This window comes from Trematomus bernacchii, unplaced genomic scaffold (genome assembly GCF_902827165.1).
Source record: "Trematomus bernacchii unplaced genomic scaffold, fTreBer1.1, whole genome shotgun sequence".
Taxonomy (NCBI): Eukaryota; Metazoa; Chordata; class Actinopteri; order Perciformes; family Nototheniidae; genus Trematomus; species Trematomus bernacchii.
The window spans coordinates 12,814,052-12,832,697 of record NW_022987973.1 but is presented as its reverse complement, the minus strand read 5'-3'; the positions used below and the strand labels follow the sequence as shown (position 1 = coordinate 12,832,697).

Here is an 18,646-nt window from a genome sequence, read left to right as displayed (position 1 = left end):
CAAACTGCAGAGAAGGAGGAGACAGGCCAACACGCAGAGAACATTTTGCCAATTCAGGATTTCCTCTGGGGCTACTTGATGCTAAGGCAGTCCCTTACTTTGTTAGTGTGTGTGAGCACTTAAAAAGCCCTTCAGCCATACAGTAGTTTGTGGAAATACATGTAGAGCCTGTGATGTGACCCCTCAGTTTGTGATGGGTTGTTTTGAAGTCTGGATGTGGACTCACTTCCTGATGCTGTCTTTTTTATTAAGGGAATTCAGAAAATCCATATTTGTCTCAGCCTAACTATTTTTCTTGTTTTTCACAGCAATTGCACAATCCATTCTATGGAAGCTGTTACTTTGAAGCAGCTATATTAATTGTTAGGTTTGCATACACAGTATGACAGCACCAAGAACCTGCTATTTTAACACACATGCTTTGTGTTTCACCAGCAGTGTGTTCTTCCTTTATCCATCATACAGCAGGGATATTTGGCCTAAAAAAAAACACTTAAAGACGTCACTTTAGTTTTAAGTTATCTGATCATATATTGACTACTGTTTCGCTTCCCTGACAGCCCTTAATGTCAAGATGTACAAATGTTATATTACATTTATTTAGTTATTTATTTATTTATTTATTTGATGTCACCATCACTCTGTCTTACACCATATTGGCCTGATGCTTTGCCTGTCTCTAAATTCTGTTTCTTGTACGAGTTGATTTGATCTAATTTGTTCCCTGCCAACTGGTGGGTGGCTTCTACCCACAGGCTCTTGCATGTGTGTGTCATGTTTATTCATCAAAGATTATATCTGAAATCAAGTGGAAGCAGAACATTAGCATATCGTACATTTCAGTGTGTAGATAAAATATAAGCCCTTGTTGTGTATCGGTAGGTCTGCATAGTCCTCATAAATATTGTCATTTTAACCTACATTTTTGATTAAGCTGATATTTCATCCTATCACTATGCAATCAAAACATTCAAATACTGCAATTTGGCATAACTAGGGTGCAACATGAACCAGTAATTAAATAAAAAAGAAATGTTCTAAAGCTAAACCATTTAATTATCTTTGACTATCAAAGTTTGGAATTGTTTCATGTACATTCTGGAGAATATTCATTATAGTTTACCAATTTGTGTCAAAATGTATTATACTTACAATATTATTTAGAAATTACGATCTAAGTTGTAATCAACTCGGAAATAAGCATGATACTGGCATCTTTTGAACACAAGTTCAATTATGAACAAAAATGTGAAAAGTCTTAAATATGCTTTGGTCAATTCAAATATCTGACAGAGGGCCTTAATGATGACTGACGTTTTCTACACAAAAGTGGAGTCATCTTTTGGAAGCAGGAAATATAGCAAGGCTTTTGACCAAAGAACATGATGAACTGCATTCTTAGTTAGTGAACTAAATGTAATATATCACGGGCAACATTGTGCACTCTGATATAAACCCACTGTTTTCCCTTTGCTAGCAACCTTTTCATTGAATGCACTTTTAGGCAAATTTGTGTAATGGATATGCTTAAAATATGCTTATGACATAACAAATATCTAAATAAATGTGTTATTTTATGTAATTTGTAATGTTATACCCAAACAATGCCTATCCAGAGCTGCTATGAGCATGTTGAGGGTTAACCTCGTACTGTTCACACAGTGCGTATCACTTTGTGACTTATTCTGTCAGAATCAGGCCGCTTGGCCGTCTTTCTCAATTGTTCTGCTTCCTGTCAAATCCCAAGCTGTTTCACTCGATTTTTATATCAAGAAACCGGGTCCGTTGTGCTGAAGGAAGGATATAAAGATCAATCCCTCCTACATGGTGGTCTGTGTGTTTCCCTAAGAAAAGATGAGATTGAAGGAAAGCTTAAAGGTGAGAGTTACCGTAGCAATAAAGGAAAAAGAGTTGCAGACAGTGAGTGAGAATAAGGAAGCCAATGAGATAAAGAAAGAAGTGTGCGGTTGTTTGAAAGAGAGAGAGAGCAAAACCTGTGTTGATGGAGACAAGCTGGTTTCCAGATGGGTTTTGTCACAGAGAGAAAGGAACAGAAAAAGGGAAATGGTTAAGAGATGGAGGCTGATGTGGCTGTCTGTAATGCGATATGGCAGATGCGATTTTATTTTTAGGACACAAGGCCCCAGAACGATAGGTTTTATAGGGTTTTGAGTGGGTTGATCTTTTTAAATATTCAACTTCAATGAAATATGGAGCATGACTCCGGGCTGTTTGGAATTCATAAGTCTGTTTGGCAGGACTGGCCCTGCATATTGAGAGCTGTCAGAGTCGGCCTGAGTGTTAAACACAAGCCCTGCGCTGGCAGCTGAAACAAAGAAACACCTCAGACAGGCTACAAAAGGGATAAAGAATGGAAGTCTTCACTTGGAGTTTAAAATATTAAATCACATTTTGATGTCATGACAGTGTGTGACACTGTCTTGGGTTGCTTCAATACACTGGTGTTGCCAAACAAACATTCAAGGGTATCACTCAAGAATTAACAACAACCTTTGCTGAAATACAACTGCCTTAAATTGATACTATGTTATATCTAAATAACAAAAAATCAAAGAAACAAGATTAAGAATCCAACAAAGTATTCAATGTCAGGTTTCGGCCTTTGACCATTTTATTGATGCTTAGGATACAGATATTACCAACAAAGTATTGGTGTTTATAGTTATTCCCACCTGTACAAGCTTGAATACATGACATTATAATGAATGTACTGGTTATACCTCCTACCTGGATGTTGGCAAATGAAAAATCAATCAAAGGAAAGGAAAATCAATGTAAAACATACATTGCCTTAACATTTTTATTTGTAGTCATATTTAACGTTAAACATAGTTCTGAGTTTTTAGTAAATTCAACACAATCTATATGATTGTAGAGGAATTTAAAAGGAAGCTGAAAATGTTTTAAAGATGAATAATGCAGGTTCTGCATAATCCACTGCAGTCTTTGTGTGTACAACTCAACTTCTCAGTCCACCAGTTCATTAATCCATGTTACAGACTTATTGAAAGCTAACAGACAAATATGTGTTTCTGTCTGTTTGTCTGTCTGCGGATGCTTTCGCGAGCAGCGAATCAATATTCTACTCTCCCAATGTGACAGGTGTACACGCTGGAGAAAGCAGCTAATAGAAACCCTTACTTAGTGTGAAGCCACTGAGGGGAAATACATATGCATTAGACTGCTGCTGCTGTGGATCTTTACCAGCGGTAGCCACACAAACAACAACAGGTAGCAGTGCCTGAGACCAAGACATGTTTAATTCATGCCGGAGGCAACAGAGTGCACTGTCTGTGCACCTGTATCGGTGAAATAGCCAATGCTTATTAGAAAAGGACTGTGCATATGTGTTTACTTCAACAAATTGATGTTTGTCTGTCGGGCTGTCTCGCTGGGTTTGTGTGTGATGTCTGCTTTTATGTGTACGTGTGTGTGTTTGAGAGAGTGGGAGAAAGAGTAGAGACACAGAAAGCCCAGGAAGGGATGCTGTCCCTGTACGAGGAAACATTCTCAGTCCATTACCCTGCATGTAGGTATAATTAGAGTAAAGCAGGACTAAGAGCCCGGGCTGCTACAACCATCTGCCAGGTGTATATCCTCTTTGTAATACAGGCAGACAGATGTGTTTATATTGTAAGGATCATACCTCTTTTTTTCTAGATTCTTTTGCATTTTTTACCCCATTAAATCCATGCTGCACATTTGTATAATCACTGACCATGGCACGTTACAGCGGGTTATTAGGATTATGACTGCATTTTAATAACTTGCTGAGATGTAAAACTTGAGATCAGTAATTTACAATACTAAACATCATGTTGCTTTTTTTTCTTCAGATTTATGTTGGCAGTGAAGTTAAAAGCGAGACAAGTCCTTATTTGTTGGAATATCCTATTTTTTTTAAAGCTGGTAACAACTACTACTTAAAGTTGTATTTATTCTCCCCAAAAAGCACAGTGCAATAGTGTCATTATATCTGGTCTGTGTATGGTAAACACAGTAGCCACTACATTATAATGAGCATACTAGTTTTCTGTGACATTAATTGCGTTACCAGCATTTATGTAACCATGAATGATGCATAGTTACATATACAGTATATTGGGTTCATTGAAGATTGGCTGTCAGTCAAAGACAGACCCGGAAAAAGCCACTAGAATGAATTTGCAATAACTGTTTTACATCTGTGATGCATTGGTAAATGTCACGTTGCTAGTCTTGACAGTGGAATGGTGAATTATGTGGTCCAGAAAATAGACAATTTCTATTGTTTATTTTATTTGTATTTTCAAAAGAACATCCTGTGCAGCGTGAGCCAGCAGAGTGTATAGCATGGCAGCACTAGTGGCAGTTGAACCAGGCTCACTTTTGAGGCATTGTTGGAAGCACCAAGGCGTGCTAACGTAATGTCATGCTTGGCTGCCGCTCCCAGTGGCTGGGGTTCACACTGAGGGGCAGAAGACTTGAGGGACATCCAGCTCAGCCCTTTCATTTCCTCCATGTTGCCCTTTTTGGTTTTAAGGGGTAAACCACCCCAACACCCCTGCCCACTCCCCACTCGCTTTGTCATCTACCCTTGATGTTAATATGATTCAATCATGTCTGCTCAAGAATAGAAAGATAAATGTGTTGACGTGTCTTTATGAGTGTCTCCCTTATGTCCACATTTTTGCTTGTGCACAAACCGTTGCCATATCCACTTAAATGATATTTATGATCACTATGGATTTGTTTGTAGGTGAGTCATAAAGGGTGACCTATAAATGTCAAGAAACTGTCCCCACTCTCTTTTTAACCAGTCTGGTTGTTATCCAGGCTCCACTTACTGTGTTCATAGATTACCTATTAGGGTGTGCTTGTCACCTTTTATATTTCTTGTTTGTTTTTAGCTCAGAGATTTTACACTTGAAACACCGGCATCATTTGTCTCCCAAATGTTTTAAAACAAATACAAGTATCTCTGATGGTGTGATCATTATTCAAAAGGCACCTGAGCAGAATATTATGATACAAATGTGCTTAAATCTTTCACAAATGACCTATGTTAAAGTGGTGATTGTGAAGGGCCAACACTGCTGATCATCACTGTCACTAAATCAAAACAAATATTTCTGGCACACTTGATAAGATGTATTGCTTGCCCTTAGGGTTCTAAATAAGGATTATTTTATCAAAAAATATTACTTTTGTTTTAAACTAATCCGTCTGTAATAATGAATGTAATAATCACTCCCAGAGCTAAATGTGACATCATGAGATTTTGTATTTCTTCCAACCAACAATCCCAAAATCTATTATATTTAAGTTATAATCATATAAAATATGGCTGAGCTATTAAGCAACATGTTATCTTAATATCAATATGGTAAATGCATTTTGAAGGTCAAAATACTATTTGTATGTAATATATATTTTTGTGTTGCAGAGATGTTCCCGAGTACGCATTATGTTTAAAGACTTAGAAATACAATCTTTGTTCGGTGCAGATCTTGCAAATATCCAACCACAATTATTGTAATATGTTTTTCAATGAAATTGAGCATAATTGTATGATAACGTTAGAGGGAATTACTGTTACACAATCACAATTATATCTTTTCAAAATCTTTCTACCTTCATAAAAAAACCGAAAATAATCTTCATGTTCTTCATTTTCGCTAGATAAAATACATGGTCAATTATCAAAAAAGTCGTTCAGCCTAATTTCTCCCAAACAGCCCATCAAGCCTCACCGAGCTCCCCAAAGTAAATCCCATTATGAAGCATATATTGTTGTGTTGAAATAAAAACATATAAAAGGACAGAAAGCTAAAAAAATCCACACCCAGCAATGAAAGCCTAAAAGGCTTCCAAATAATGTTGCTTTTTCACTAATACTTTGATCTATTTTTCTGTATTTGCAAAGATATTTTGGGTTGTTAAAATAAGGGAGAGGAGAGACAGAGGAGAGGGTGAGTCAAAATCACGGCTCAACAAAGGAAAAACACTTTGATATGCATTAGAGCAGGACAGGCTTTCAGTTACCTATACCACTGCTGGTTTTTGCATTACCTACACGGATTATTATAGTGCTCTTTCAACAATCCATCCCACACCTCTTATGTTCTCTTCCTTTGTCTCCCTATTACTCCCTGTCTCTTTTGTACTCCATTTATTCTAGTCCTAATCACAATCATTGCCGCTGTCTTGAGGTTCCCTATCTTGTCATCCTTTTTCCCTCATCCTCTTTCCACTCTCCTTTCATTGCTCCTTGCCTCTCCTTATTTGTATCCTGTTTTTCCTTGTGAACCAGAAGCTAGGCAGGGCACTCAGCACAACTAGGACGAACAAGCAAGGGACAAACCTTCAATGACTGGTGTGTTGCCAGGTAATGATCTTTAATTACAGCCAGCCTAATGCACACAGGCAAGCTAACAAGCTGTCTGCTAGCTTTTATCTTTTACAAGGCTCACTGGGGGGACATTGGAGCATCACACACATTTATGACACCAGACATTTTCGACTCTTAAATATAGCTGTCCTCCGCACGTCTCCTTCCTCTATACACAATCACCATAAAACATAGATTCCCTACTGCACAGAACACACACAGTCTTGTGTGTTTTCCTCCTCAGTGGTGATGTGCAGTCATCCTTTAGATGAAAGGCAGTTGTGAGTTGCATCCCTACTTCCTGAATCAAAAATGAAAGTAATCATTGCATAATCCTCGTTTAAAATGAAATATTTGTTCCATATTTTTGACCTGATAATTATGCAGTACACTGGCCACAGATTTTCCACTTGTAGATTCAAAAATACGGACCTAAAGTCATAATTAGACAGAATATGCAGCAAACTGCCAAGCCAAACTAGATGTGTTGTGATTCACGGCGGGCGTTGAAGGGTTTGTTTGATCTATCTAATTTCAACTTGTTGTGTCAATCACTCTGCAGAGAAAAAAGCCTGTATTCTGCGAGAGTCTGCATGACTGCTCTCTTCTGATCAAATGCTGCAAAACTTCATAAGAGTTTAGAGAGGGGGAGAGAGTGAGAGATGAGAGGCAAGGCTCATCTGCATCTGTATTAGAAGTGGAAAATGCAAATGGTCTAAATGATCTGACAAGAGGAAAATGTGAATTCCTCTCTGCAGTTATTTGCAGATAGAGAGAAATAGAAACCATTTGGACAGTGCCTTTCACATTCTAACAAAATGCCACCCTATCAGACATTTAATAAACCACCATGGGCCCATTTGAAATTCTGATGATATTCTCTAACCATCAGAGCAGTGATTTGTCTGCTTTGTTTGAGATTTTCCTCTCAAGATGCAACGGAACCAGCAACAGAAGCTGGTTAAAAGGCAGTGTGCTCTGAGACTCAGTTTAGAGGCACTTTATACAGAATAGCTGAGAGCAAGCAGAGACACAACACGCTCAGTATGTGGGCTTCTCTACATGCATAATTGTTTTTTTAAGTTTTTTAAGTTTGTTTTATTTGCTGGCCTCCAGCTAAGTTAAGGAAGGCAGCAGACTGAGGACTGTGACAGACTGGTCGTTTAGAACAATCGTATTGTGTTGGTTTTTTGCAGACATACAGAAAACACCAATCTCCTGGCTTTCTCATGTGTTGACTGATTTTCTCCAATCTCTTAACAGCTCATCATGTAGATCAGTTATTTGTCACCACAATGGTGGCAGGTGGTGAAGCTTTGACAGTCAGTGAAAGAAAAAGACACTGCTGCAGTCCAGACTTCACTCTGTCTATCTGCTGAGGCTCCCTGCCTAAGCCTGTCTGCCTACTAACATCTATAGGAGTAGGGAGGAGAGAGATGAATAAAAGCTCATCTGCATCAGTTGAAGCAGCAAATATAGGTGGAGCAAATTATCTTATGTGGGGAAATGTGAGCTCCTTTTTGCTGCTATTCACAGATGGTATAAAGAAATACCTTTTACACTTAAAAAGGGCAAAGGTTTCCTAAAGAAATGCTACCGAGGCTAGCTACCAACAAAGTTAACAGCAAACCCAACTTGCCTTTCAAAGGTCAAAGGTGATAACTGAAGCAATAAGCAATTGTATTTACAATGAGCCGACCCATTTGGTGCAGGATTCAGATGGATGACATTGACCCTGAAATTGCAGTAAACAATATCCCAGTTGCCAACTTTTAAATGAAAAATGCATCCCTTTGGGGACTGTCCAAAATGTTGTCCTTCTTTGTCACTGCTTATTGTTAACTCCACCCATGTTTTTCCATCAAGGTCTTCTTACAACTCTTTGCGTTACATCTAATTCATTATCTCCAATAATTCCACTCGAGTTGGCATTGGTAGTGGGCTGAACACTATCACTTTGAAGATACTCAAAGAAATCTGGAGGTTGGGAGATAGAATAAGCTAGCCAAACGTATCTCAGTCCTCATAACAGCTGGAGGCTACATTAACCTTTATCAGGACAACACACGTTTTTTCTTGACTAAACTGTCAGTGATTGGGTTTAATTGAAGGTAATGTTACTAGGTGCCTTGTTTCGACATTTTAAAGAGAATGTTTGGAATAGGAAAGTCTCTATTGTTCTGCTGCATCAGTTTTTAAACCATCAATTGTGAGTCGGACAGTGCAGTACTCTTTTAACAGTTGATAGTGTGGCAGTAGATATAATTTTCAGGGGATATTTTGAACTTACTACCTGAAATAAGACGTTAGGTTAAAGGGGACCTATCATGCAAAATGCACTTTTCGATGTATTTTATACATAAGTGTCCCCGGTGTGTCAGGGAACTCACGCAGTGTCAGAAAACAAAACCCTCTCTCTTTTGCTCCGTACCCAAATCTCTAAAAACGGGGGTACAACGGAGCTGATCCAGTTGTGCGTCCGATATGACGTAATATCGGCAATGCCGACCCACGGCATTATCAGAAAGTTGCCTTCAGAAACAATGCCTGATGTGTTTTGGACGTAATATGGTCTTTGTTTACATTAGCAAGCACCGCTAACACTCAGAGCTAACGCAGTACTGGAGAGAGAGAATGTGTAAAAAAGCAGGATTAATTAAAAGCAAATTAATCTCACATTTTTTATCTGTTCTAAATGTACCTTAGAGGAATATTTTTTAATACTCTTATCAACATATGAGTGGACAAATATGCTTTATGCAAATGTTTGTTTATTATCATTGGAACAATGACAAATATTCTCCTGAATATTCTCAACACAACAACCTGGAACCTCTCTCTCTCTCTTCACTCTCTCCCAACCCTGTGTACTTCTTTGCACTGAGCCAGTTGCTCAAACAGACAAGCCTGTTTACAGTTGTCGGCAAAATGCCGCTCCTCTGTCTTCATAACAGTCAAAGCATGAGACTGAAGTTCCCACTGTGGGTCAAAATAATGCGCTGTGATGTGCAGTCGACACGTTGGATGCGATCCGAATTATCTCACGCAGCCCCTCGTCCTCCACAATGTTAATTGTCCTGCAAGCTGTAGCCACCATGGGTAGCGCACCCATTTAGCTATCGCTGTTGAAAGCTTGCTGCTCGTAGACGTGTCCAGGCGTCTCCCCGGCAAACTTTCAAGCGTGGTCTGCCGCAAGCGAGCGGCAGGAGCGGGGCTGTCAGCATCAGCTGTGTGCTTGGCTTGCTGTTTAAAACACCTTTCTTGTATCCATATCTCTCGCTAGAATCTCCCACCATCCAATTAACAACAACAACAACGTCAAGCCTTTGGGCTCTGAAACTACGGGGCGGGCCGAGGACAAATACACATGCTTTAATCGCACGTTCAAATAATTAGTGGTGTTATTAACGCGTTAACTTGACAGCCCTAATTTGTATATATCTGAGACCCATAATATATGCCTAAAAATAGCATAATAGCAGACCTTTAATGGCAGTCACATTTTTTTACACTTTCATTCAGTTACAGTTGAAATTCAAAGTGAAGTAGAAATTAAATAGACTTTCTCTTAGTTGATATTTTGATCAGATTGCCCATCACGTATCTAAGTCTGTGTCTGAGTGAGAGGGATAAATGCACAGCCCTACCATCACAGCATGTGTTGAATAAAGGTTTTGTCTTCACAAGCCACTTGACTGGTTCTATAAAACCAGTGTCAGTTGCTTGTTAAAAGAGTACAACCTGGGAGATGAGGCATGTTATGTATCCCAGACGTGTTTAACAGCTTAGATAAAGGCATATTTTGAGAAGCTAGCAAGGCTTCAAAGGAAGAGGCAGCAGGTGTCACAGGAGGTGTCAGAAGAAACTGAACTCGCTGGACTTTGATCACGCTCACCACTGAAGGCCAGAAAATAAATGCACTTTAAGATAAAGGTTTTTCTAAAATATGGGTTTTATAATTTCCTTTTGAAGTCTGTCTGTATGTATGTCTGGATACAATTATTTCTATTCCTAACCAGTGAATCGTTACAGGTTCATGCCGAGCAGGAAAATAGTTCAATTATAATTAATGCTAATAAATGCTAAAAGAAACATCAATTCAAAGATGTCTGAAATTTGACAAAAACTGATTATACTCGCTTGTATTTTCTATTTCTTTTTTTGGTTTCTTTTTGAAGTGTAAACAAGATATTAAAATGCAAATTGCTGTCACCACAATTGATATTTTTCACAACATTGTGTTATTTGTAAAGGAAATGTGTGTTTGTGGTGCATCGCCTGATGGAGCACAAAGCAACAGGCCTGTGGGGGGAGATGACAGGTTTTAGGAGGGAGGGAGAGGAACAGGACATAATCGGGGAGTGTGGAGCAAGAGGAGTGACAGTGGGGAGTAATTGTCCTCTTTTAAAAATGTAGACTCCGACAACGGGAAAAGAGAGTGAGATAATGAGGGGGGACTTGGATTTCTAGCTGTGGTAAATGTTCAGTCACAGCAACGAGGCCACACACTCTACTCATTTCATCCTTTTAAAATCCACCACTGCCTCTTGTTTGCCTAACAAGCCTTTGTGTGAACGTGCCAGAGTCTGTGTGTGCGTGTGATCGCTGGATTTCTTTGCTTAATTTTGCAGTCGGGTCATTCCTGTCTGCTCACTTTACTCCCTTTATCCTTATTTATTTGTCAGAGGTTGTGTTCAGGGACGTTCCTTGTCATTCGTCAGCGTGGCCCATAAAACACACTGTCATGACTGACTGGCCACGCTCCAAACTCATTACCGATTGGCTGACAGAGCGGGTCGCTCTGTTCTGCTCTGCTGTGTTTGACTCCTGTTTGCCAGACATTTCAGGCTCAGGAAACTTTAAATGCGGTGGTGTCTTTCCTCGCGCCACTCCTCTCAGCCTCCCGCTCAAGGTCACATGAATATGGATTTACCCTCTCCTTCCAGCGCACACATACTGATGATGAAGTCTAAGATCTACTCAGAGGGATTATAATTCAGGACGTAGGTCTGATCCGGGCCGTCACTCTGTTCCTCTGTCTGTCTGGGGGTGTGTTTTAAGTCGGAAACTGGAGGGGAGGCAGGGAGAGGAGGACGAGGGGAGGGGGAGGTAAGAGGAAAAAGAAAGATGAAGAGGACTACTGTAGGAGCAGGGCGCTGAGATGAAGAGCGGAGGAAGGAGAATGGATGATGATGATGGTGGAATCAGGGGAGGCTGGAGCCGGGTGGCAGGGTGTCATGTAAGAGAAAAGGAAAGAGACTGGGAGATTGGAAAAGGGCGACGCACCATGTTATTGAGTTTCTGTTACGGTTGATCAGCAGTATCCATTTCATCATATTGAGCCTGCTGCATGCCACAGTCTGCTGCAGAACATCTTTCCTCATCAGTGTTTGTATACACGCTGTACGCCTCTGTGGTGTGTGTTTGTTATGTGTATTCATCCAGACTAACAGTGTGCACATTGAGCTCATGTGTATATGTGAACCTGGGTTTTGTTATGCATTCGCCCGCTAAAGTGCTTCTTTAAACTTCTCTAATGGTTTCTGTGTTTCCATTTTGGTTTTGTTTTACCTTGCTTGCTTTAAAAAAAAAAAATAAGCGTTCTCCTCTCTTTCTTTGTTTGTAATTCAATCTCTAATCAGATTATCCCTTGCTTCAATTCACTTAAAACCAGTCTCTTCTCCTCGCTCTCCTCCTTCTTGCTCACCGCTGTGTCTCTTTGTGTTTTTATTCACAGAAAACAACAAGGTACCTTTACAAAGGTCTCGCTCTCGGCAGAATATGAATTTAGGTTCAGCGGTGATGAAAGCTCCCCCTCCCAAGGAGGCCCACAATGACTCTGAGGGTCATCCGTCTTCGGCCCGGGCGAAGGAGGCGGGCCGCAGGTACAGGAACAACCCGGCTCCGAGCCACTGGCTGAGCAGGGAGAGGGCGGGTGACAGAGAGACGGTGAGGAGCACTGAGAAAGAGATGGAGGTGGAGAAAGAGCTTCCGTCCCTTCTGCTGTCCTCCACTGTTCCTGCGGTGAACAGCTGTAGCTCCAACGGAGAGTCCGATGTGGAGGCTCTCCTGGCCAAACTCAGGGCCTTGTGAGGTTTGTTTTCACATTAGCTCTGAATTGGCAAATATGTACAGCTGTTTGTACCTGCAGATATTAACATACTGAATGTGACCAAAAAGATTAAACTTCATAAAGTCATCAAAAAAGCAGAACATTTAGTAATAAAGATTATGAAGGATTTATGAGGTGTAAAGTAGCAGGGCAAATCATTTAAGATTTAGATTCACTGTAGCTAACCAAACAAAGATACTTTTTAAGAGCTTCATAGAACATATGTTTGTATAAAAATACCATTTGAGGACCAAGCTTTTAACACTTAGACATCAATCACTCAGTTGTTCAAGCTCAGATAGATGGTCAAACAGAAGGACACTTCAAATAGATAATATATTACAAAAGTTGTGATCGAATAAAAACACTCTCGAACCTGATCCTGTAAAGTGCACTACCCAAAGCTCTTGGCTATCATTTATATCTTCCTTAAAAGTTGAATAAAACTTCATACTCAGAAAGTAAAACATGCGACATAGCTAAGCACTTATTTTGTAATCCAGAACTATGCAATTTCCCAAATAAATTACAGCTGATTCCTAAAAATGCTAATGAACCTTTATCCTATTATCTTGTCTTACCTTTAGTTTAGTTTACGATGTATGTTACACTTAAAAAACGTAAAGCTAATTTCTGCTTTTATTACTTTCATTATTGAATTATTATCCTCTCTCATTTTGTGTTCTTGTGTGAGTCCTTTCCATCCTGTGATGGGGTGTCTTTTATATTCAAAGCATTGATCGCATTGTTTGTATTATCTAAAAATAAAAAATCCCAAAAATATGTATTCTATAAAACTATAAATATAAAAACACAAAAGATGCAAGTAATGACATATGGTTGTATTACAGTATGTGTTACAGTTTTAAGAAGTTGGTTTTGATTGAACTATATCTGTCTCTGTCATTGATCGTGAGAACATCTCAGTGAGAAAAGTCTGCAGAAAGGGAACAGTATCGGAGAGTGTTTTGTTCACAATGTGGCACGAAAAAAACAAGTTATTCCATCCAAAATGTAACCAGAATTGATGCTGCTTTTTCTCTCCTACATTCCCACCAAAATGACTCACATTTGTACCTTTTATTTGCTCACTTTTATAGTCCCATTTGCAATAAACTGAAGAAAGAAACATTTTCTGTTGTCAGTTTCATAAATTACAAAAGCTTCAAACGCACGACTGAAATTAATACAATGTTTGTGTTGCCGTTAGCAATAATTAATGTTGGTTTTGTTCTCAGTGTAGAAACACAGATCACGCCCCTGCTTTGGCTGCCTTAGAAATATGCATTGATCAAGTATACGACTTCATTAAAAAGAAAAATGACTTTTTTATCCAGCTTTCAGTTCAGTTGTATATGCTTTTACTTGTCATGAAGATATATCTGGAATTAGTAAGCAGCAGTTGAAAGGGGATGAAAAACAGACGCTTTATTGGAGATGACATGAAAACATCCAGGTGCAAAGGCCTCAGAGCATCTGTGTCAAAACTCTCCTGTACTGATGTTCAAGTCGTCACAATATTTTCTTCACCTTAACTGTTTCTCACTCGGCCTAGCTTTGTGTGAGTGCGATATTCAGTTCATAATTGTATCATCACTGCTGTAGTAGGGCGATGTGCTGCTGGGAGATCACGGTAAGTGTACATGTCTCTCTGTTTTTGTTTCAGTGGTCACTATCACTGACTTCTGACTTGTATGACCCTCTGTTTCACTTTTTATATATGTTATAATCGGGCTCTTCTAAAATGTATTGACTTGTTTGAACAGTGTAAAGATACCATACACGCAGTGCCCTTGTAGAAGTTTTTCTGTTACTCAGTTCACAAACTGCTATATAATGACTGGATTTGCTCATAACATTACCTCTACATTATCATGTGTACACACAATAAAAAAAAGCCCAATTTATTATGGTCTGTGCATCTGTATATTGTTAAATTTCCTAAATAAAAGTAACACCTGATGCTTGTGAAAAGCATGTGAACTTTTATCACTGGCATTTATTAATTAAACAAGACATTAAAAAAGGCGCTGTGCTGAACATATGCCTCTTTAATATTGTTTTTACATTTTCTTTTATTTGTTTATTCCACACATGGCAGTTATTTTAAAACAAAACATGTACCCTTATACTGGTTGCATTTGTATAGTGCATGGTGGAAAGGAGCAGGGAGAAGAAAATCTTATTTGACCTGCCCCTTCTTACAAAAAAATGAATTAACCATTACAAAGTAAAATAAAAGCAATATTCTTTCAGTTACAGTTGCTTACAAATACTGAAACATAAAACCAACACACAATCAAAAGTCAACTTCATACTGTCTAAATATGCTTTCTTTATACATTTTCTTAAAGATAAAAATGTTCTTACAGCCCTTTAAATCATTCGGTAAATAATTCCACTTCTTTACGCTAACTACAGAGACACACATCTGCTTTAAATTATACGTGCAAACTGATGCTTAAAATTTAATTTCAGTTGCTGATATAAATCAGTTGTACATACATGTATAGTAAATTAAATCTAATAGTCCCATATAATGTAGACCTATAATGTAGACAGAAATGACACACTTTCTGACCAGGTGTGCTTGTACAATCCTGCAGCTGGTGAAAACCTTCGTTCCCACGGAGAGCAACTCCACGTTCCCTCTGGAGCCGAGGCAGAGACAAACTCCGGTGATGCAGCCCGAGGTTTGGTGACAGCGTCGGGTTGTTGTTGCTCCTTCTGTGGCCTTGGTTCCGCTGGAGCTGGCAGCGTACGCGTTTCACAATCAAATCACTTTCTTTAGAAACCTCTCATGGCTCTCTGTGTGGTCACCTTCAGTGCGTCAGCTTTTTGTAAGACCGCTGCCTCGGCGCCTCGGAGTTCATTTGTTTAGTTTCTTCCTCTTGAGAATTTATTTTTTCTTTCTCTGTCCCCGAATATAGTTTATCTTCCAGTTTCCCGAATGTTATATTTATATCTGAGATTGTGTGTAGGTGTTCTCCTTTGGTTAACAGGACATTTCTGATGACAATTACAAGTTGATTACTGCCTCTGATTTTCATGCGATTTAGAATAAGTGCATTTAATACATGTTTGCAGAAATGTGCCCTGTAGAGTCATTTAGAGAAAACTTTGTCCCATCAGATGTCATTATGACGTTTGGGTGGGTCAAGTAAGAAAACTGCCTAATTGATAACACGAAATAATAAGCAGGACAGGAGTACATTTTCTCCACAGTATTAGCCTGGAGCTGCATGCATTTTGACAATACATCTTGAATTGCCTGCTTGCGTCAAGCTCTAAAAAAAGAATGACTTTTTCTTACAGCATCTGTGCAGGCCTTTGTGTTTGAGAGGGAAGTGTGGAAATGACCAGCTCTACTCACAGACAAAAGAAATTGAGAGGAGAAGGAGCGCATAAGGAGGGTAGGATCTTGTTATGCTGAGGGAGCCTTCATTACTCACAGGCCTGTGTTCCAGCCATGAGGTTTATCTGTCGGCCTAATAAAGTGGAGCTCAACATATTGTGTAGCAGATTGCAATCTGGTCTTCTTTGATTGGAGATGAAGTTAAAATGCATAGAGGAGGGGGGGGGAGTACAGAGCAGATCAACAGATTTGTCACTATTTATTTTCCCCAAGAGTCAAAGCTCTGCTGTATTTATAACTGGCTGTATACATCATGTTGTCGAGTTTTATGGTGCAAAAATCACTTTCTATTTTCAGGTTGTTAGGCGGAATCATTTTTTAATCTACTGCTGCGGTGTCAGCCACAGTTATGGAGAGTTGTTAGGGAGAAAGTAGCCATCCAGCCCTGTCTCCTACAAAGATATGTTGAAATGCTTCAAATGTTCCTTGCCAAACGAGGAAATGTTACTGCTGACTGAATCACGCTCACTGACAACAGCTTTTGCAATCCACAAAGCATGATGTTCTCACATTGTTGGTACAGGCTACATGGTGAAAGCAGCTTCAGTTCTGTGTCAGTGTTTACTCTAGAGGCGTTCAGTCACACTACTGTGCGAACACTGCACACATTCACTGTAGTTAGCCATGTAAGACTGTTGCAAATTCACTTAGCCTAACAGGATTCTTTCAATCGCAGCTCAGCGAGTGAATTGTGGGCTGTCACATTGCCTGTGTGGACTGCTTATTGATTGAAATTAAATCACATTTCATCATACGTCTGTGAGATGAAAAACTCAAATGTAGAGAGGTCGTGTGCCTTGCCATTTCTTCCTAGAATCTATGTTGTCTGTCTGGAAACTGTTCCCAGCAAACAAATAGTCTAGCACATAACCCTCATTCCTCCATGTCTTTTGAAGCCCCACTGTCTTAACGTTTAGGATCTAAAAGAAAAATTGTAGCAATTGCCCTGTTTATCAATCCAAAAATCCTTGAGCTCTCCCAAAACTTTTAGCCTCAACTTATAATAAATTGAAGTGCTCGGAGAACAGAGTTTTTGCCTTTAACATGTGCTTCATTGTGGAGCTGCAGTACAGAGCATCATGTGGCAGGACCTGACTAATCACTGAACAGAGACGGAGTCACCTTGTAGCTGGGCTCAGATCCAAGAGGAGGCAGCTCTGGTGGTAAACCAACACCTTAATAGTGTCATTCAGGGACAAATCTGGCTCTCATTGTTCTCTCCCGTTAATAGATCAGACCAGACTGACGAAATGTTCATGTCTGTGCAAAGTGCTTATGCAGTGTTTGTGGTTGAACACTTAAATCAACAATGGATTTTTCCTACCTTCTTTATTATTCTTCCCCCATACCTGTCTGCAGCCTTCTGTTGCAGCAGTGTAGCCCTCTATCCTCCTCGCTGGGCTCCATCTGTCCCTGCAGGTGTTTCTGATGTGTGTCTTGTCTGTATTTCTTTGATCACTGTTGTATTACACCAGTGTACATTTTGGCCTTTTCCTCACTTCTTTGTCTTTGTTGTTCTGTCTCGCAGAGATATTTTTTTGATGTTTTTGTTGTTAAAAAAGAAAGACAGAATACTCATCCCTCGCCGCTTTTCGAACAAATAGCACATATTTGGCAATCATGCAAAATGTCTCAACAGATATTTAATATCTCACTATCTGTCCCAATGCTCTGATTTATTCCCTCTTCAAACAGCTGAATGGTATCCATCTGTCGAAGCATTCTGTGCGCAGTCACTACAAATTTATATTTATTGGTTGTTTCTTGATAGTTAAATAAGTCTGGCTTGCAGGAGTGGAGACAGACTTCCAGCCTGCATGAACTCAAAAGGAATATAGAAGAGGAGACGGATCACTATAGTCAATAATAGTGCAAATTAGATTAAAAACATCAGCTTAGACAATGGTCATCTCTTTTAATAATTTGTACCTCATGTTCTGATGAAGTACAATTAGTATGTGTTGAAATAATAACCAAGAACAAAAAAATGTCATCTGAAATAGGTTCAGAATTTTTCATATCAAATGCCATACCTTATTTGGAGTTGTAGTAAAACAAAAACAACATAATGAAAGTTGTCTTTCATCGGACAGACTATTTTTTCGATCGAAGAATGAGTGACACTCCAGGAGAGGATCTGCGGTGTGTTTTTCTTTCTATGGCGGTAGTAGATCCCCTGAGGGCTGTGGCACTGAGCAGAGTGACAACTATAAGCAGTGCAGTTGTACTTTGTTGGCGGAAACAGAAGTGAGCACATCTGGCTTTGATCACCATGGTGATAACGGTGCAGGGAGTGACAGGGCAAGCGGAGCGTTGAAGACAGATTCTCCGGGGAATCATTATCCTGTTTAGTAAGTCTAATGAGAGAAAAGGTGTTGCACCTTGGCTAACTGCTGTCCCTGCTAAACACACAAACACATACGCACAAGCTTACTTTATGCAAGATCCAAGTCAAAACAGGCACACTGTGTATTATAGATAAATAAACCCTTGGTGCTATAATTACCAACATAGACACACATTATGTAGAGAGCTCTGAAAGCATAGTATTAACACCCTGTTAACACTCAACCCTAGTCAGAAGGGCATACAATTTGCACCCAAAGGTGGTCTGCGGTTAAATATCACTGTTGTATTCATTTAAAATGTATCACAACACTTGGAGAGGTAAATAATTGCTTGAATTGTTTCTACGAAAGAACAAATGAAACTGGTGAACACAAACCTA

At 39.4% G+C, this 18,646-nt stretch overlaps 1 protein-coding gene across 3 annotated transcripts in view; it reads left to right on the top strand.

The window, feature by feature from the left end:
* Window positions 1-13,637, top strand: part of LOC117471727 (protein diaphanous homolog 3-like) — a 161,513-nt gene extending 147,876 nt beyond the window's left edge. For 2 of the 3 annotated variants that reach the window (XM_034116926.1, XM_034116924.1), the window contains one exon: window positions 12,129-13,637. In XM_034116926.1, the coding sequence (XP_033972817.1) occupies window positions 12,129-12,484 (356 nt within the window). In that variant the 3' untranslated portion in view covers window positions 12,485-13,637. The remainder of the gene's footprint in view (window positions 1-12,128) is intronic. The other variant, XM_034116925.1, reaches the window with a different exon arrangement.
* The last annotated feature ends 5,009 nt before the right edge of the window (window positions 13,638-18,646 follow it).